The sequence below is a fragment of the Thermobia domestica genome, chromosome 18 (assembly GCF_964235325.1).
Source record: "Thermobia domestica chromosome 18, izTheDome1.hap1.1, whole genome shotgun sequence".
Lineage (NCBI taxonomy): Eukaryota > Metazoa > Arthropoda > Insecta > Zygentoma > Lepismatidae > Thermobia > Thermobia domestica.
The window spans coordinates 46,021,409-46,042,883 of NC_137471.1; the positions used below are offsets into that span (position 1 = coordinate 46,021,409).

A 21,475-nucleotide genomic window follows, 5' to 3' on the forward strand; every position below is an offset into this window, starting at 1 on the left:
AATATCTAGATTTTCTTTCTTTCTTTTTTTTTTTTTTTTTTTTTTTTTTTTAATGTCCGGTTTAACTGATAATTTTAGTGGTTTTCACAAGACTAAAGTAGGTTTCTTTTCGCAACCTGTATGTATTAATACAAAGTGGAAGCTTTCAATATGAGTGGAAAAATTAACATATGCTTGTGATCATGGCTATCGCTCGAGCCAAATTATTAACTAAATAAACCTTAGGGAGCTACGGGGACAAGAGTGAGTACAACATTAAAACACGTTCAGAAAGGTTTAGTGGGGTGTGTGTATGTCAGACAATATATATGTGCATAGTTATTGTCGGTAGATTTATTAAATTAATAAATCTCTTATTTATTACAGATGTCACACACACACACACACACACACATATATATATATATATATATATATATATATATATATATATATATATATATATATATATATATATGGGAGGTAAGGCATTTATTGTCTCATTTTGAAATTTGAACCTTCAGACTATGTCCTTTGGCCTAATTTTATCCCCCCCAATATAGATTATCTAATTCGCACACTGCTCCAGGCTCATTTAGTAAACGAATTTTTAAAGTGATCAACTCAAAGGTAGATGTTTTAAGGGTAATTTCTATTGAATGAAAAGATAGTTTCGAATGTTTGATACCACAAAGTATCTATCAACTTGTACTACATTTTTGAATATTTTAATTAGCAGCAACATGACCACTACTGCGAGAGAGGACCAAATTTTCGAGTGAAGGAGCTAAGGTGACCCTACACCTCCACTAGTGTGAAGTACAAAATAGTTCCACCTTTGCTGAAACAGTTAATAGTTAACTACTTGAAAAGGCTATTGATTGGTTGTATTGGATTTTAATCATCCTTTTAGCACCGAGGTTATATGCGATTTGGACCTACAATTAAAGGTTAATTTCTATGCCAAAAAAGGGCAACGTTTTCAGTTCAGCAGTCTGATCGAACGGAACGTAAGAGGATGCAAAAACGACATGGGCAATGTGCACATTATTGTGTTGGAGAATCTCGAACATCTCAAATACGTTCCCCAGTAATGCTGTATTTTTTTCGTATGGTAAGGAGCCAACGGAAGGGCCTGCTGTGTTTTCTTTTAACATAGGGCACCTTAACCAGTACGGAGACCAAACGGCTAGAGTACGATTGGAAAAGCAGTGATACCAACCCGTGGGGAAAATCCCATTTTATGGGATATTTTGGCATTATTTTTTCGAGAAGAGATAAAAGGATTTTCTCTCGAAATTAATTTCATTTATGGGATTTTTACTAGTCCACCCAGCAAAATTCTTTAGAGGTGGAAAATAGGTATAATGAATCATTAATAAGTGAGAAAACAATGTTGATTGTCAAATTTTGGCTTCAAGAAGTAGTTTGTTATTTGGAAAATGTACGTGGTTTTTGGACTAACTTAATCATACGTGATTCTCAAAAATCAAGAAAAAAGAATACATATTATGCTGCATTTTTAACAACAAATTATGCTTGTTTTCGATTAAGGAGAACATTTATTCATAAATTATTTTATAAACATGGAAAACTCATTACTCAGGTGTTGAAAAAGTGAATAATACACAGTTGGTTATTATATTTCATATTCTATATTTATATATATAATAAATCAGTGTTACGTGGGAAATTCAACGGCAAAATTAGATACGTTGGCTTTCGAGATACGTTGGCATCATTGTGGAAATGTTTCATAAACCATCTATTTCCAACAACTTTCCCCCATTTTCATTTTTTCGTATCCTCACTCATAACGAAGTTTGGATATGACCCCGAACTTTTGGTACACCTGGTATAATCTTTGGATCCAAACTGCATGTTACTTTTCTAACCATTATTAGTGATACTAGTTCTCGATACCTGGGTAGTATTATTAGTAATAATATGAAGTGCGAACGTGAATTAACAGCAAGGATAGGAATGGCGGAAGAAGCCTTTAAGAGAAAGAAAATACTATTTTGTGAGACCTTGAACAAAGAGTTGAGAAAAAGACTCATAAAATGCTTCGTGTGGAGTATTGTACTGTATGGGTCAGAAACACGGACATTACGCAAAAATGATGAAAAAACGACCAGAAACATTCGAAATGCGAATATGGAGAAGAATAGAGAGAAGTAGCTGGGTTCAGGGTCGGATCCAGGGGGGGGGTCAATCGGGGCGATCGCCCCCCCCCCAGAAGAGGTAACTTTCTTATTTAATATATAAATAAACCCATCCATAAAAAGTTTGGAGCTCTTAAAAGTAGCAATATTGCTACAGACCGCCCCCCCAGAAGTCCTTCCTGGATCCGCCCCTGGCTGGGTCGAGCGGAAAACGAATAAGATGTTGGAAATGGTGAGGGAGAAAAGAACAATTTTAGATATTATTAAGAAAAAGAAGAGAAACTGGTTGGAAAATTGGCTAAGAAGGAACTGTATCATGAGGGACATGCTAGAAGGTATGGTGGCAGGAAAGAAGGGAGGGTACAAAGAAGACTATAATTAATGGACGATATCTAAACAGGACGAAGAGGTTAGAGGAAGACCGTGGAGTATAGAAGCTTCTCAGTTGTAGCAAGTGACCTCCAATAATGACAGAATACCTATGATGATTACGATTAGTGATGCATCCAATAGGTGAGATATAAAAATGGCTGTTGTGGTTGTTAGTACTTTCTACCGATGGAAGTAGTGAAAGGAAACCTCCTTCAACCGCCCTGGTTCCTCAGTTCTCCCCCTATCTCCACCACCAAAATCTCCCGATTAAGAATAGCAGAAATATGGTAATCATAACTCTAGATCTTGATATGATTCACAAAAATGAAATTCAGTACTTACTTGAGCGTCTTTAGGAAGAGGATTGCCACAATGTATTAATTTTAGCTTAATGAATGATATATCCAAGCCCTTTTCCTGAGCTATCAAATCTAGATACTGTAGAAATTCATGGAACTGTAGAGATTTTAATCTGAAAGAAATGAGAACGGACAAACAAAATTATTATTATAACTACGGCCTGGGTACATGTGCACTAAACAAAACTGAAAACATGCAAGACGAATATACCGTAAAAAAATTAAAAATATACACTATAAATAAAACAATACGGACTTTAGAAACAGCGTATTCATTTCAGGTTCACTCGTTCTCAATGTTTATTATGTACAGAACAAAGGGGCCTATCCGGTTTGTCATAAGGACTAGACTGTGTCACGTGATCAGGTCAAAAGTCACGTTGCGTACTAATTCGACTGTAGAGATTCCAAATCCACATGTGAGATACGTATTTCAAGTCTGAACCTTCGGGTGGGGTGACCTGGGTAATTCGAAGAAGATGCATATACTTTATTATTGATGTTACTCAACTTGACTTTTGACAATGTTCTTTCCATATTTATCTTACGTGCTATACATCGTTTTCAATCTCTTATGTCATTGAAATAAGCTTTCAATTAGCCATTTCATTATAGTTTTAGAGATATGTGGACGAATTCATTTTTTTCAGTGCTTTTCTATTGACTTTAATGTTAATATTTCATGCTTTTCGATTATGCTCCATCCATTTGAGGACAATTTGCATTTCGAATATAGAATCTTCATAGTCTCTTCTACATTTGAGCTGAATTTCAGCCTGCTGCCCCAAAGTTAGTTCAAATCATTGCTTCACAGTCGTGTTCTACACATCGGAAGCTATCTATTCTAATCACGTTCGGCAAATTCATGGGGAGCCTAAATTGAGGCTAAACGTGGACGCACTCTTTATTACTTTACTATTGCGTAACAGCGTCTGAGTTTGATTTTATTCTTTCTTCGAGGTTTTGTTTAGTGTACAATTTATACTCGTGCAAACGCAAAGTCAAAGAAACAGACTTCAATACCGAATTTTGATTTCCTTATGAATATCTTATCTAACTTCACACATTGTGAAGACTCATGTTTTAATAATATACTACACTTATTAACTAGCAGGTTTAACAGTGGACTAAGGAAAAAGCTGGTCAAGTGTTATATAGAGACTATTGTACTGTATAATTCAGAGACTTGGACATTACGTAAGTTAGAGAAGAAACATTCAGGGAGCTTCGAAATGTGGTGTTGGAAAAAGATGGAAAAAGTAAAATAGACATAGAATAACAAACAAGATATTTTAAAACAGATAGGAGAGTAAAGGACGCTTTTGGACAGCATCCTTCGAAGGAAGGCTAATTAAATTGGACTCATGTTACGCAGAAATTGTCTTGTTTATAACACCATAGACGGAAAGATGGAAGGAAAGCGAGGAGTAGGAAAAAGAATAAACTTGATCAATGATTTGCAAAACAGAAGAAATATCGGGGATTCAAAGAGAAAGCTGAACATCGAAAAATATGAAGGAAGCACTATCAGATTCGAACCTAAGAAAGAAAGAAAGAAAGAAAGAAAGAAAGAAAACGTAATTAGTCCCAGGACCTGTTGATATGCAGAATACTTAATAATAATACGTATAATTATAAGACAGTGAAAGCCTCTGTAACACACCCTTCGATGACCACCTCAATAATACGGACAGATATTTACTTTGTTCGGGGAAGAATGTATGTACTATTACGGCACAGAACTATATCTTTTACGAATATTCTCACAAAGAAACATTCGATTTGATGAACTCAATTTCTGAAAATGATTGCTAGCACTGGATTCAGCAAAGAAAGAAACAGAGAAAAAGAGAGTATTTGGTGTCAGACCGTATATGCAGGGTGGGAGATAAGTGAGGGCACAGTACGAAGATGGAACATAGAAAATGTCTAGAAATGCCATGTTAATTTTGAAACGAATAGAGGGATTGAGTTCAAAGGTTGGTTATGAGGAATGTATGTAGAGCTTCACTAAATAGGCTTAATGTGAATCATATGGGATATCTGAAAAGCATGCGGAGCATCGATGACATCCGAAGTTGGATTTAGCACAAGAAGAATATACGGGAAAGGGGTCATGTGACATATGGCACTTAACGTACACCGTCTATTGAAATCAATAGTTTCCAATACAGTTTGAGACATCTGTTTAGTTGCAATTGTTATGGACCTTAAGAATGATTGTGTCGTTGATACAAAAACGGAGACAACAGTAGACACATTTGAAAAACGATAAAGATGGGCAATCGGGCTCGTCAGAGCTGTCACCAGTATTGAAATTGAATCCGTAGTCGACAGGTATCACCAAGAGCTATATGTCACACGACCCCTTTCCCGTATATTCTTTTTGCGGTAATTCCAACATGGCGGCTTTTCAGATGTCCCCCATGATTCACATTACGCCTGTTCAGTGGAGCACTAAAGCATATCCAACATTTGACCTCAATCCCTCTACTCGTTTCTAAATTAACATGGTATTTCTAGATATTTTCTACGTTCTATCTTCGCACTTTGCTCTCACTTATCTCCCACCCTGTATGAGATCTCTCACTTAACATTATCTTCGAACAAACTGCATACTATGCTAGTAGACACACAACTAAGCACACATATGGCGCTCACAGCTCATACCACATTACACCTGTGCGCTATCCTTACGCGATTTTCAATACTGTTTGTTTTGCCGCAAGACTGTATTAACATTAGAAAAACTTCTCGTTTAGATATTGGATTTAACATTTTGTTGAATTTCATAAAGCTGATAATTTGAAGTCATCATATGTAGATTTTTTATATCTACTTTATATCATTGGTTAAAATTTTCTTAGATGTAGTCAGCCCCGTAAGCACGAGGGCATAGGGGGTTAGGCCTCTCCTAAATTTTTTCTGCCCCCTAAAATTTTCACAGTAGGCTTGCAAATGAACTATAATATGGTTGGATCGCCCTCCCTAACTTCTACTGGGCCCTCCTACATTTTTAGGTTGGCTATGGGCCTAGATCTAGTCCTAAAGTACTATAAAATATCTAGTTACAGAACAATGAATAATATCTTTATATACTTGAATTTATTGAAAATGATGCAAGTGTCCGTTACTGTAAGAGTTTTTCCATCAATGATATCAGCTTGCCTCAACCATCGATCAGAGGCAACCAAAGTTATGGTATTCCCATCACCATCGACTTTCGAAAAGGCTCTAAATTGATCTTTTAATGCTCCCTCCTCTTCATTAATCTCATCTTCAGGCGGCTCCTCAACTTCTTCCTTTGGGGGCTTTTTCGGCTTTTGCGTTGGTTCCCACAGACTAATGGAAAAGGTTCGCTTTTTAGGTTCTTCCTGCCCTGTCGAGGGTCCTGCCTTGTCCATATCTTGAAAACGAAGAAAATAAAACTATATTAAGCCTTGTAGTTGTTTCCAAACATTACTCTCTATTTGTAATTATAAGGCAATCTTATGAATCTCATTTTATTTATTTCAAATTACTGAATTCGTTTTACATTTCCTCATCAAGATAAAATATACATGCTTTTCACTTCGAGTTTTGTTTCTTCCTTCTATTCAGGCAAGTTCTTCTTTATTTCGTATATTCAAACTCAACATCAATATGGCGGATCGAGGATGTTAATATTCTAAGTTCTTCCTTTTTAGATTGTTGGATCAAAACATCCAATGTATTCCAATCAAAAATTTAGTTGTACGCCTTGTATCTGGTGAACTACATATAGTGTAGCCAAACCCAAACTATCACTTAACTCTGTATAATATGGTTATTCCATAGAAAATACGAAAACTCGATTTAGAGGCCATTCAAAAATTTTGTGGTCCCTGATTGAAGATCCAATATAGGCCTACTTCATTCACTCAAAAATTTCCTTATGCACCTTATATCTAGAGAGTTGAGTTCACTTTGAGTTTTACGTCCCGTTCAGCAGCGAGGCTATATGACACGTGAACCTACTATTAACGTGGAATCCGAACCACATGAGCTCCCGCCGGGAATCGAACCCGGGTCTCCCACGCCAAAGGCGCATACGCTAACCGCTTAGTCACGAAGGAGCTCTTATACCTAGAGAATTACATACAGTATAGGCAAGTCCATACTAATACTTAACTCAATGTGATGTACTTATTCCGTAGAAAATCGAAAACTCGATTTAGGGGCCGTTCTAACATTTTGGCCACTGATCCAAAATTGGCCAAGATCGCAATCTTTTGATCCATTTTTTGATCATTCCTAAAGCTCTTGTTACTTCATGTGTCTAAACAGAAAACTTTACATAAAGAAGTTTTCTATCGCTTTCTTGGAATCCTCACCACTGGAACATATATTAACTGTGTCTTATATAATAGTTTATAGTTACTATAGCACGGCCAACAAGAGATGGTCTCTGACGTTTCTTACCACATGCGGTGGGACATTGCAGCCCCTGCTTTGATACCAGTGTTACCAATCACGATCACTCTGTCTTATACCATTAATTAAATTGCCACTACAGTTGCACCGAAAAAAACCTTGACACGCAAGTAGTGGCAATGTCACTGCGAGCTGTCAGAGACGTTCTCTTACTGGACGCACCGCATCACAATACTGAAATTGAAGTTCGAACCAAACAACACACACACAAAATACGAAGAAAAAGAGTGGACTTAGGATGTTATGCAAGTCAGGTCTTCATTTCCGGACAGTCAATTTTATCGTTTAATAATTTATAAACAACAACAGATCAAACACCCATATCCTTTTTTCTAATGTTTGAGAACTAAAATTCGTTACTATGTCTTCGTAGGGGACATACTTTGGGTAGAAACCGGTTTTCTTGAATGCAAATATTTAAAAAAAATTAAACAGTATATTTTCTATTATATCAAAGTATTTAGTGACATTTAGTGTCCAAACAGTACAACAGTATTCTAATTTTGACCTCACATGCGAAAAATATAGTAGTAGGCCCCCGCGTTCGCCCGAATGACTCATCCTCACTCTCTTTAATGACCGGGGTGAAAGGTCAATGACCTTGGCCCGGGGTCAATGACCGAGGGGTACCTAGGACCACCCCCTCTAAATTTTGGCAGGGGTGCCTTGGCCCACTCCCTAAATTTTGGCAGGGGTACATGGGATCACCCCCCTTAAATTTTGGAAATTGCCAAATCTAAAAAATTGGTGTGGTAGCCTAGGACCATAGTATGTACCTCTATCAGTATTGGGTGTCTATGTCGTTCCCTTCATGGGTAAAACATTGCCAAAAAGTCAAATTTCGGGGTTTTTGACCTAATTTATCCCCTTTGATGAGGTATTATTACCTTATATAGTTATATGGGCGTATACAGGGGTCCATTACTTTTCATAAGACATGGGTATATTAATGCACCCCTTGAAAAATTTGGGAGGGGTACCTTGGCCCACCCCTTAAATTTTGGAAATTGACCAATTTAAACATTGGATATTATAGTACAGGACCCTAATATGTATTATGATAAATTTGGGTGGTCTACCTCGTTCCCTTCTAGGGGTACAAAATTGCCAAAATATAAACGTAAGCAATACGTAGTACCACGTGTTTGGTTTTTGGTCGATTTTATCCCCTTTGATGACGTGTTATTATCCTATATAGTTATATGGTCATGTATAGGGGTCCATTACCTTTCATAAGATATGGGTATATTTGTGCACCCCGGGATGGGTACTTTGGCTCACCCCTTAAATTTTGGAAATTGCCCAATTTAAACATTTGGTATTATAGTACCGGACCCTAACATGTATTATGATAAATTTGGGTGGTCCACCTCGTTCCCTTTTAGGGGTACAAAATTGTCAAAATATAAACGTAAGCAATACGTTGTACCACGTGTTTGGTTTTGACCTAAGTTATCCCTTTGGATGAGGTCCTATTACCTTATATGGTTATATGGTTATGTATAGGGGTTTATTCCCTATCATAAGACATAGGTACATTTGTGCACTCCTTTTAAAATTTGTGAGGGGTACCTTGGCCCACTCCTTAAATTTTAGAAATTGCTCATTTTATATATTTGGTATTATAGTACTGGACCCTAACATGTATTATGATAAATTTGGGTGGTCCACCTCGTTCCCTTTTAGGGGTACAAAATTGTCAAAATATAAACGTAAGCAATACGTTGTACCACGTGTTTGGTTTTGACCTAAGTTATCCCTTTGGATGAGGTCCTATTACCTTATATGATTATATGGTTATGTATATTGGTCCATTCCCTATTATAAGACATGGGTATATTGATGCACCCTTTAAAAATTTGGGAGGGGTACCTTGGCCCACCTCTTTAATTTGGAAATTGCCCAATTTAAACATTTGGTATAATAGTATAAGACCCTAATATATATTACTATAAATTTGGGTGGTCCATCTCGTTCCCTTTCATGGGTACGAAATTGCCAAATTTTAGTACAACCACGTGTTTCGTTTTTGACCTAATTTATTCACTTGTATGAGGTCCTATTACCTAATATGATTATATGGTCATGTATAGGGGTCCATTTTCTATCATAAGACAGGTACATTGATACACCCCGGGATGGGTACCATAGCCAATCCCTTAAATTTTGGAAATTTTTCAATTTAAGCATTCGCTATCATAGTACATGACCTCAATATGTATCATGATAAATTTGGGTGGTCCACCTTGTTCCCTTTCATGAGTAAAAAAAAATGCCAAAATATAAACATAAGCAATATGTTGTATCACGTGTTTGGTTTTTGGCCCAATTTATCCCGTTTGAAGCGGTCTTATACCGTATAGTGTCATATGGTCATGTATATAGGTTCATTTCCTATCATAAGACATGAGTACATTGATGCACCCTTTAAAAAAATTTGGGAGGGGTATCTTGACTCATCCAGTCAGTTTTAGAAATTGTTTAATATAAGCATTTGGTATCTTCGTACAGGTCTTCAATATGTACCACTATAAATTTGGATGGTCCACATCGTTCCCTTTCATGGGTAAAGAACTACCAAAAATCAAACTTCGGAGGTTATTGACCCTTTGATAAGTATTTAGCACGTTATATGGTTTATTACCTTTATATGTTTATGTTCTCTTTTAAATTTGGGAATTATAAAATAACATAATTTGGTAAACGTTTTCTAGGACCCATTGTAGATGTTGGTGTTCCTCTTATGGCCAAATATTCAAAATTTAAAGGTTATTGATCGGCTTTATTATTGAATAACTACAGGATTTATTACTTTTTCATAAGACACAGGTGTATTTGTGTACCAATCTTAAATTTTGGGAGGGGTACATTTCTTATTGTCATATCAATAATTGGTAATTGTTCTTAAAATTGGATAGTATATCATTCATTGGGTAAATCATTATGATCACGTGATCAGTTATTGACCTATGATGGGATTAGGAGTCCAGGACATTGGTACATTTAAGCTTTGTAGGATAATTTGAGAATTGTCAAATGAAATTGCGTCATTGGTATTGATTATTACAGCCAAATATAAACGTAAGCAATACGATGTACCACGTGATTGACCTTGATGAGGTAGTGTACAGGGATACATAGCTAACCTTATTGAATCTTATGACTCAGTCTTAAGGGAATACATGCTACAACACTGGCAAAGTTATTGTTGATGCAATTTGATTGGTTGATCACTATCTTTCGTGCAATCTGATTGGCTGATCACTATCTTTCGTGCAATCTGATTGGTTGCTGATTTTCAAATCTTTGCTGCAATCAGTTTTGTTTTGTTTAACATTTAAAAAAGTTTTTGAAATGTTTTTTTGTTTGAAACTTTGGTTTGACATTTGTTTTCGTTTGATATTTTTAGTTTGAAAGTTTTTGTTTCGAAATTTTTGTTTGAAATTTTTTTCAAAATTGTTTGTTTGAAACTTTGGTTTAAAATTTTTTCGTTTGAAATTTTTAGTTTGAAAAATTTGTTTCGAAATTTTGTTTAAAAATTTTTTTCAAAATTTTTGTTTGAAAATTTTGTTTGAAATTTTTTGTTTTGAAAATTTTGTTTTCAAAATTTTGTTTGACATTTTTTTCGTTTGAAAATTTTTAATTTTTTTGTTACAAAATTTTGTTTGAAAATTTTTTGTTTAAAATTTTTTTCGAATTTTTTTTAAATTTTTCGTTTCCAAATTTTTTTGTTTAAAATTTTTAAGTTTGTGTACTCATTAGTGAAGAACCGGAACTGCTTAGAAGAAAATTTGGTTTGAAATTTTTTCGTTTCAAAAATTTTGTTTCAAAATTTGGTTTGACATTTTTAAAAGTTTGTGCACTCATTAGTAAAGAACCGGAACTGTTTAGAACTAAAACCTCTGGCAACATTGTGGTGCAATAGTACACGTCAGAACATGATAATGCAACGTCATCAGTTTTGCATCATATATAAGTATCGTTCGAGTTAGTATTCATGATAACATCATCATGGCTACTTGTCTGCAGTTTCTAAACACACGTGATGTGATGAAATCATTTACCAAGATTACTGATTTACAACAGAATGTACCTTATAGAATCTTAGCTAGCCAAATGATCCCTACAAAGTTTGGATTAAGAATCGTAGTGAAGCTTGAAAATGATAAGAATATAATTTTACCAGCAAGATATTTACCCATAGAAGCATCAAAACAAGAAGAACTGCTGCGTTTCTTAAACACTGGATCTGTATCTTTATGTTACAAAGGATTCTTGGGTCGAAGTCATTAATTTGAATTTAGTACACAGCCAGATTCGTCAGCAATTGTGATGAAATCATGAATTCAAACGTCAGCACATTCCTTTGACGTCAGACATAGTTGTATGAATTTGGTTGGTCAGCATGACGTCAGCAACTGTGATGAAACCATAAATTCAAACGTCAGCACATTCCTTTCCAATGACGTCAGCCGTAGTTCTATAAATCAACCAATACACTGTCATCCCACAAAATCATTTGAGCAAGTGCTTTTCAGGAGGAAAGATGTGTACTTCTAACGATAAAGAGTTCATCTTCGCAAGCTATTATCCAATAAATATATGTCAAACAAAACATGTGATGATTGGTATCAGTGCTAGAACATTTGAACCAGTAATTCGATTGGGCAAAGCAGAACAATTTGGTGTACAACTGACCTTTGAAGAATGGCAAATATTATGTTCACGAATCGACCAAATGAACGATTATTTTCATGATGAGCTAAATGTGACCATAGTCAAATCATTAGGCTCAAATCATGAAGTGGTGCTGCGTACAGTCCTCGAAGAGAAGATGGTGCTGTTACGTAAAAAGAGCACATTCCATGTCCCTCGCAACATGGTGTATCTAACACAAACGGAATGGAACAAATTCATCAGCGTATTTCAGTGTGTGAAACATGCAGTGGAAGTGTGCAACAAAACAAGTATATTTCTAAAAAAGTACTATTTTGAAAAATGTGTTATGCATATTGTACAACATGTATCTAGATATTGTGATGGTTGTCAACATCGTTCGTGGGTGCATACCTGTATTGATAAACAGTTTATTTGTGATCAAATTGACAATAAGTTTCCACCAATTGATATTGCAATAGACCTTAAAAGACTTCAATTGGAATTAAAATTATACGCTAAAGACAAACTAGTGCAAGAAGTTCAAAATACATTGTATCGACAATATCCAGAACCACTATCTGGTATGGATGTATGTGGAGTGTAATAAAATGATCCATTTCAATGAATTGTGTTTTATCATTTCAAGTACAACCCCATATTCTGATGTGTACTATTGCACCACAATGTTGCCAGAGGTTTTAGTTCTAAACAGTTCCGGTTCTTTACTAATGAGTGCACAAACTTTTAAAAATGTCAAACCAAACTTTGAAACAAAATTTTTGAAACGAAAAAATTTGGAAACGAAAAATTCGAACAAAATTTTAAAACGAAAAAAATGTTAAAACAAAATTTTGAAAAAAAAAATCGAAACAAAAAAATTTGGAAACGAAAAATTCAAAACAAAAATTTCGAACAAAAAATTTTAAACAAAAAATTTTCAAACAAAATTAAAAATTTTCAAACAAAAAAATTTTCAAGCAAAAAATTTTGAAACAAATTTCAAACAAAATTCTGAAACAAAAAAAATCAAAAGAGTTTTCAAACAAAAACTTTCAAACAAAAAATTTCCAAACTAAAAAAATTTCACGTTTCACGGTTAACCGTCAAACTTTATCCGGTTTTTAACTATTCGATTAACAAATAAACGGTTTTGATCATATTTATCAGTGAGTGCAAAATGTTGAACGAAACCAAGATTTTTAAATGTTAAACAAAACTTAAAACTGAATGCAGCAAAGATTAGAAAATCAGCAACCAATCAGATTGCACGAAAGATAGTGATCAGCCAATCAGAGTGCACGAAAGATAGTGATCAACCAATCAAATTGCATCAACAATAACTTTGCCAGTGTTGTAGCATGTATTCCCTTAAGACTATGAGTCATAAGATTCAATAAGGTTAGCTATGTATCCCTGTACACTACCTCATCAAGGTCAATCACGTGGTACATCATATTGCTTACGTTTATATTTGGCTGTAATAATCAATACCAATGACGCAATTTCATTTGACAATTCTCAAATTATCCTACAAAGTTTAAATGTACCAATATCCTGGACTCCTAATCCCATCATAGGTCAATAACTGATCACGCGATCATAATGATTTACCCAATGAATGATATACTATCCAATTTTAAGAACAATTACCAATTATTGATATGACAATAAGAAATGTACCCCTCCCAAAATTTAAGATTGGTACACAAATACACCTGTGTCTTATGAAAAAGTAATAAATCCTGTAGTTATTCAATAATAAAGCCGGTCAATAACCTTTAAATTTTGAATATTTGGCCATAAGAGGAACACCAACATCTACAATGGGTCCTAGAAAACGTTTACCAAATTATGTTATTTTATAATTCCCAAATTTAAAAGAGAACATAAACATATAAAGGTAATAAACCATATAACGTGCTAAATACTTATCAAAGGGTCAATAACCTCCGAAATTTGATTTTTGGTAGTTCTTTACCCATGAAAGGGAACGATGTGGACCATCCAAATTTATAGTGGTACATATTGAAGACCTGTACGAAGATACCAAATGCTTATATTAAACAATTTCTAAAACTGACTGGATGAGTCAAGATACCCCTCCCAAATTTTTTTAAAGGGTGCATCAATGTACTCATGTCTTATGATAGGAAATGAACCTATATACATGACCATATGACACTATCGGTATAAGACCGCTTCAAACGGGATAAATTGGGCCAAAAACCAAACACGTGATACAACATATTGCTTATGTTTATATTTTGGCATTTTTTTTACTCATGAAAGGGAACAAGGTGGACCACCCAAATTTATCATGATACATATTGAGGTCATGTACTATGATAGCGAATGCTTAAATTGAAAAATTTCCAAAATTTAAGGGATTGGCTATGGTACCCATCCCGGGGTGTATCAATGTACCTGTCTTATGATAGAAAATGGACCCCTATACATGACCATATAATCATATTAGGTAATAGGACCTCATACAAGTGAATAAATTAGGTCAAAAACGAAACACGTGGTTGTACTAAAATTTGGCAATTTCGTACCCATGAAAGGGAACGAGATGGACCACCCAAATTTATAGTAATATATATATATATATATATATATATATATATATATATATATATATATATATATATATATATATATATATATATATTAGGGTCTTATACTATTATACCAAATGTTTAAATTGGGCAATTTCCAAAATAAAGAGGTGGGCCAAGGTACCCCTCCCAAATTTTTAAAGGGTGCATCAATATACCCATGTCTTATAATAGGGAATGGACCAATATACATAACCATATAACCATATAAGGTAATAGGACCTCATCCAAAGGGATAACTTAGGTCAAAACCAAACACGTGGTACAACGTATTGCTTACGTTTATATTTTGGCAATTTTGTACCCCTAAAAGGGAACGAGGTGGACCACCCAAATTTATCATAATACATGTTAGGGTCCAGTACTATAATACCAAATATATAAAATGAGCAATTTCTAAAATTTAATGGATGGGCCAAAGTACCCCTCCCAAATTTTTAAAGGAGTGCACAAATGTACCTATGTCTTATGATAGGGAATAGAGCCCTATACATAAACATATAACCATATAAGGTAATAGAACCTCATCCAAGAGGATAAATTGGGCCAAAAGACCAAACACGTGGTACAACGTATTGCTTACGTTTATATTTTGACAATTTTGTACCCCTAAAAGGGAACGAGGTGGACCACCCAAATTTATCATAATACATGTTAGGGTCCGGTACTATAATACCAAATGTTTAAATTGGACAATTTCCAAAATTTAAGGGGTGGGCCAAAGTACCCATCCCGGGGTGCACAAATATACCCATATCTTATGAAAGGTAATGGACCCCTATACATGACCATATAACTATATAGGATAATAACACGTCATCAAAGGGGATAAAATCGACCAAAAACCAAACACGTGGTACTACGTATTGCTTACGTTTATATTTTGGCAATTTTGTACCCCTAGAAGGGAACGAGGTAGACCACCCAAATTTATCATAATACATATTAGGGTCCTGTACTATAATATCCAATGTTTAAATTGGTCAATTTCCAAAATTAAAGGGGTGGGCCAAGGTACCCCTCCCAAATTTTTCAAGGGGTGCATTAATATACCCATGCCTTATGAAAAGTAATGGACCCCTGTATACGCCCATATAACTATATAAGGTAATAATACCTCATCAAAGGGGATAAATTAGGTCAAAAACCCCGAAATTTGACTTTTTGGCAATGTTTTACCCATGAAGGGAACGACATAGACACCCAATACTGATAGAGGTACATACTATGGTCCTAGGCTACCACACCAAATTTTTAGATTTAGCAATTTCCAAAATTTAAGGGTGGTGGTCCTATGTACCCCTGCCAAAATTTAGGGGGTGGGCCAAGGCACCCCTGCCAAAATTTAGAGGGGGTGGTCCTAGGTACCCCTCGGTCATTGACCCCGGGCCAAGGTCATTGACCTTTCACCCCGGTCATAAAAAAGAGTGAGGATGAGTCATTCGGGCGAACGCGGGGGCCTACTACTAATATAACCTTATAAATGTTGATTCTTCGTAGATATCCTGCCCTATCATATAAATTAAACCTAGGTTTCTATATGCACTGCTCGCAGTGGTTTATCCAGAATTTTGAACTTCAAAAAATCTGGGGGTGTAATCTAGCTTTTTTTTTTTTTTTTTTTTTTTTTTTTTTTTACAAATTTTAAAATTTCTTGATGCAACGAACGATTGCATTGGATTTCCTTCCTCAGCCAGAGACAATTAGCATCGACTTTCTCCTGCTTGGTGTGACGTCGAGATTAAATCGTTGGCAATCGATTGATCAAACGTTGTGACGATCACAGCTGTGTAAAGATTGATTTCCATTCAATCTTGCGTTGCGTGCTTTGTTTGAAAATTTATGTTGTCGAAAGTAAGTTGTTTTATTCTATTGTCACTTAAAAACAAGAATTCAAAATCTTTTAAAAAACAAAATACCAAGATTTTTAATGGGTCTTCCCGTTCTGCCTGAAGGCCCTCCAGCACTTTGTAGAAAATATTTTAAATGATTTTATCTTTACACAGAACGGGAATTCCCGTTCTGCCTAATCTTTCAGACGGTCGTCTTTCTATCCAATCGTGTTAATCACGATGGTGAGAATGAAGGTATGAAAAGTAGAGGAGTTTAGAGAACATGCAAGCTGCTGTTTGCGCGGGAATATTCAAAATGAAAGTAAACAAGAATAATAATATTTTCGAACTTGAAGAATTTGTAAAATAGGGGCTTATGAGGTCAGAACTTAACCAACGATTTTGTCTTTTCCAAAGACTGATCACTACCAGTGATTTTTAAAAATTCAATTGACACACGAATTGCTTCCAATTTGAATGTTTTTATTGGAATCACATCTCCATGGATATTTTTTCTGCATATGTATCTAGTTGTGTGATATTTTTACCTACAAAATATACAAATCTACATATATACAAAATATACACCCATTATATATCCGTATGTAATCCATTACATTTCACAAAAATATTTTTTACCGTAAAAGATTCGAAATTAAAATACTATTCAAATAGAGAATAAAATTACCGAAGTTTACAATTATTACTGGAAACCAATGCTGTCACCCATTTTGAACATTTTAAAAGAACATAGTTTCTAATGTATTGGAATTTCATTTCTTATGGGTAGTTTGAAATGTTGTAAACAGTTGTAGAGCCTGGAGAAAATTAAATTAAAATCCTCTACAATAGGGAAGCCGTGTTACACATGGAGTTAGTGAATGCCGATGGTGGCGTTGGAAAAGTCCGGGTCTCCTGAGCACAGTGGTGATATCAGAAACCGGGCCCCAGCCATGATGCTCCAGAAAAATGGGATCCCGAAGTTTTGGGCGCGGGTTCTTTTTATAGTATGCCTATTAAACATGGAATTGTACGTGAGTGGTGAAGTTGGAAAGGTTCGAGTCGTCTGAGCACAGTGGTAATGTCAGAAATTGGGAACTTGTCTCAAAGGACTAAAAATGGTGTCCCGAAATTTTGAGCTCGGCTTCATTCTATTTTTCTTTTAAGCATGGAGTTATTGGATACAGATTGTGGTGTTGGAAAGCTCCGGGATCTGAGGACCCAGAAATGAGGTCCCAAATGTTTGGGTTCCGGTCTCTTTTATTTGCCTATTTAACATGGTGTTGTATTAGGGTGTTGGCGTTTGAAAGGTCGGGGTCGATTAACGAAAGCGGTAATGTCAGAAATTGGGCCCTGGTTCGAAGCCCCAGAAATGAAGTTCCAAAATGTTGGGCTCGAGTCCACTCTATTTCTCGTTTAAGCATGGAGTTGTTGCATGCAGATGGTGACGTTGGAAAGACCCGGTTCCCTTCAGCACAGTGGTGGTCAGGAACCGGGCCCCCACCATGAGATCCCAGAAATGGGGCAGGCACGTAGCCAAGGGGGGGTCCGGGGGGTCCGGACCCCCCCCTTCGAGACCAGAAATGAAAAAATTAAGGAAGGATAAAATAAAATAAAATGACGAAAAGAAGGATCAGCGTTAAAAATTAAAAAGAAAACTACAGGAAGCTTTTGCTTACTCTTTCTTATGAGGAGATTTGTATTACTTGCAATATGGTGGCGAGGTAAGCGAGATATTCTGGAAGAGTCAGGGAATTTGAAATTTCAAGAAAAGTTATGGAATTCTCAGAATTTCTGCTACTAGTCAGGGAGATTTCAAGCTTTCGAAAGCATAGTGCCGTTGTGTAACAGCGTGGACATTTTAAATCATAATTTTTCGTCATCGCATCCTTGCAGTATCAAACATGTTATTTCAAGGACAATTTTATATTGCTCCTTTAACTTGTCATTTGGAACCGACAATAGTTGACGGAATAATAAAAACAAAAATTTATGTTGAAAGAAAGTTCTGTTAGCATTTGATTCAACAGAGAAAGGAACGTATATATTGTAAAACTAGTTGAACTTACACATGCTTGCCACAGGGGCTGCATTTGGAAGTCAACACCTGTGAGAGTATCACCATGGATCTCAGCAACGGCGAAAACTATGGATTTGATACTAATATCGGTCATTTTGGGCTATTTTTTACATGTCTCGGTATCCACACCCCGCTGAATCCCAGCCCGCATACAATTGTAAGTAAATTTGCAAGTCATCGCTAATGGAAGTGTCAGCATTGATTTCAGTGACCGCGAAAACAATGGATTTGACACTAATATCGGTCATTTTGGATTACTTTTATATGTCTTGGTATCTCACCCCCCTCAGGTGACCCCCGGCCCGGAGCCGAATAGCGTGAATTTGGAAGTGAATGCGATCCGAGTTTCACCATTGATTTCAACGACCGCGAAAATATGAATTCGCCACTAATAGCTCAAGTGGTAGAGCGTTGGCTTCGCATTCAAGAGGTCGTGGCTTCGAATCCCGCTGCCAACCATCCTGACTGATATTTTCCAGGGTTTCCCTCAGTCCTACCAGGCAAATGCCGGGATGGTACCTACTAAACAGGCCCTGGCCGATATCTTCCCAAATCCTTTCCATTGTTAATGTTGTCGGATGTAAAATGGCCTCTGAGCTGTATCTGGTGATTGTTAAATAAATAAATATCGGTCATTTTCTACTAATTTTACATGTCCCGGTAAACGCCCCCTGAGACCCCCTGGTTCGAATTTCGACAAAAACGTTTAACTCTGGTCTGGAGCCTGGACCAAGGTATTCGTGACTAAAATTTGGTAACTCTCGGTCAATTTGTCTGGTTTCCAAGCCGGTTCCGGTAAACGCCCCCGTGAGACTCCCCTGTTTAGAAATTAAAAAAGAAACGCTTCGTCTTGATCTGAGGCCTGGGCCAAGGTACCCCTGACCAAAATTTGGTAACTCTCGGTCTATTCGTCTGGTCCCCAGGCCGCACACAGACAGACAAACACACAAACAAACTCTTTATTTTATTTATATTAGAAGATAGTTTACAAGACAGTATTGAGTATGTACTTTTTATAATAATTGAGGTCATAACGAAAGGAAAATTGTTATATTTGAATAAACAGGAGAAGGACGTAAATATTGTAAAATCTTTTTCAATACTTTTTTTTTTATTATTTTGCTCGAAATTTCTTCATAGTTTGTTATTAAAATACTTGTCAACATATCCTAATTTTATTGTCCTAACAACCCAATATATGTTGATAGTAAAGTAGTTAAGATTGATCGAGCTCCTGTGCCTTCAGAATTTCATGTCACTCTGCCCCCCCTCCCCGTTACGAAATCCTGGCTAAACGAACCAGTAAAATAGTTTAGAATGATCGAGCCCCTTTTGGGATGACCACAATATTTCATGTCACGGACCCCCCCTTCACGAAATCCTGGCTACGTGCCTGAATGGGGTCCCGATGTTTTGGGCATGAGCATCTTCTATAAGCCTATTAAACATGAACTGTTGTACGAGGGTGATGGCGTTGTAAAGGCAGGGGTCGCCTGTTAGAGGTAATGTCAGAAATCGGGCCCTGGATTCAAGGTCCCGGAAATGAGGTCCCGAAATATTGCTTTCGGGTCTCTTACATTCGGCTATTAAACAATGTGCTTTTGGACGCAGGTGGTGGCGTTGGAAAGGTCTTGGTCCCTTGAGCAGTGATGTCAGAAATCAGGTCCGGGTCCCGAAGTTTGGGTTGTGTTTTAAACCTTTGGAATGGCTCAATCTCAATCCTTGATTGCGAGAAATAAAACCATCAATTCAGCTATTAATATGGCTTTATTTTGCACAATCAGGTATTGAGATCAAATTAGACAAAAGGTTTACGACACAAATAAAAAATGGGGCCCGGAACCAATTTCTCATCAACGTTGTGTTCAAGGCACAAAGACTTCCAACGCCACCACTTTCATCCTACAACTACATGTTTAATAAGCAAATAAAAGGAACCCGAGCCAAAGACTGCGGGACCCCATTTGTGAGGCTTCAGGGCCCGTTTCTGACATCACCGCAGTGCTCAGAAGACCTAGACCTTTCCTACTTTACCATTCTCGTCCAACAACTCCACGTTTAATAGGCAAATAGAATGGACCCGAATCCAAAATTTCGGAAACCCACTTCTGACGCTTTGAGACCAGGGCCCGATTTCTGATGTTACACTGTACTCAGACGTCTAGGACCTTTCCAATGTCACCACCCGTGTCCAACAACTCCATGTTTAAATGAGGAGAAGGGACCTGGGTTCATAACTTCTAGATCCCATTTCTGAGGCTTCGAGGCCAGAGTCCGATTTCTGCCGTCACAACTGTGTTCAAGGGACCAAACCATTTCCAACGGCACTACCATCGTCGAGCAACTCCATGTTTAATAGGCAAATAGAATGGACCCGAATCCAAAATTTCGGAACCTCATTTCTCGGGCTTCGGGTTCCATTTCTGACATTACCAATGTGCTAAAGAATCTCACGGTTTATAGTCGAATAGAATGAACGTGAGCCCAAAATTTCATGACACTATCTTTATGGATTAGGGGTCCGTATTAGATTTCTCATATCACCACTATTTTCAAGGGACCAAGACCTTTCGAATGCTACTAACTCCGTCCAACAACTTTATGTTTAATAAGTGCATAGAAGGGACCCAAGGCAAAAGCTTCAGAACCCCATTTCTGGGCCTTAAATGCCTGTTTCCATTTCTGACATAATCGATATGCTAAGGGGACAAAAATTTTTCCAACGCCATCACCCGTGTCCAAGAACATTATGTTTAATAATCGAATAGAAGAAACCCGAGCCCAAAACCTGGCCATTTCTGGGGCCTCCGGGCCTGGGCTCGATTTCTGGCATTACTGCTATGTTGGTGAAACTGGATATTTCCAACGCCACCACTCGCGTCCACCAACTAAATGTCTAACACGGTTTCCCTGGCGTAGGAGAATTGGCTCCATGCTCTGCAAATGGATTTGTATACAA

At 36.6% G+C, this 21,475-nt stretch overlaps 1 protein-coding gene across 3 annotated transcripts in view; it reads right to left on the reverse strand.

Annotated features, from left to right (window-relative positions):
- Nucleotides 1-21,475, reverse strand: part of LOC145674791 (uncharacterized) — a 146,753-nt gene that overhangs the window by 95,613 nt on the left and 29,665 nt on the right. For 2 of the 3 annotated variants that reach the window (XM_081745006.1, XM_081745005.1), the window contains exons 2-3: nt 5,975-6,281; nt 2,859-2,988 (exon numbers count right to left, since the gene is read on the reverse strand). In XM_081745006.1, coding sequence (XP_081601132.1) covers nt 2,859-2,988; nt 5,975-6,279 — 435 coding nt within the window. In that variant the 5' untranslated portion in view covers nt 6,280-6,281. The remainder of the gene's footprint in view (nt 1-2,858; nt 2,989-5,974; nt 6,282-21,475) is intronic. The other variant, XM_081745007.1, reaches the window with a different exon arrangement.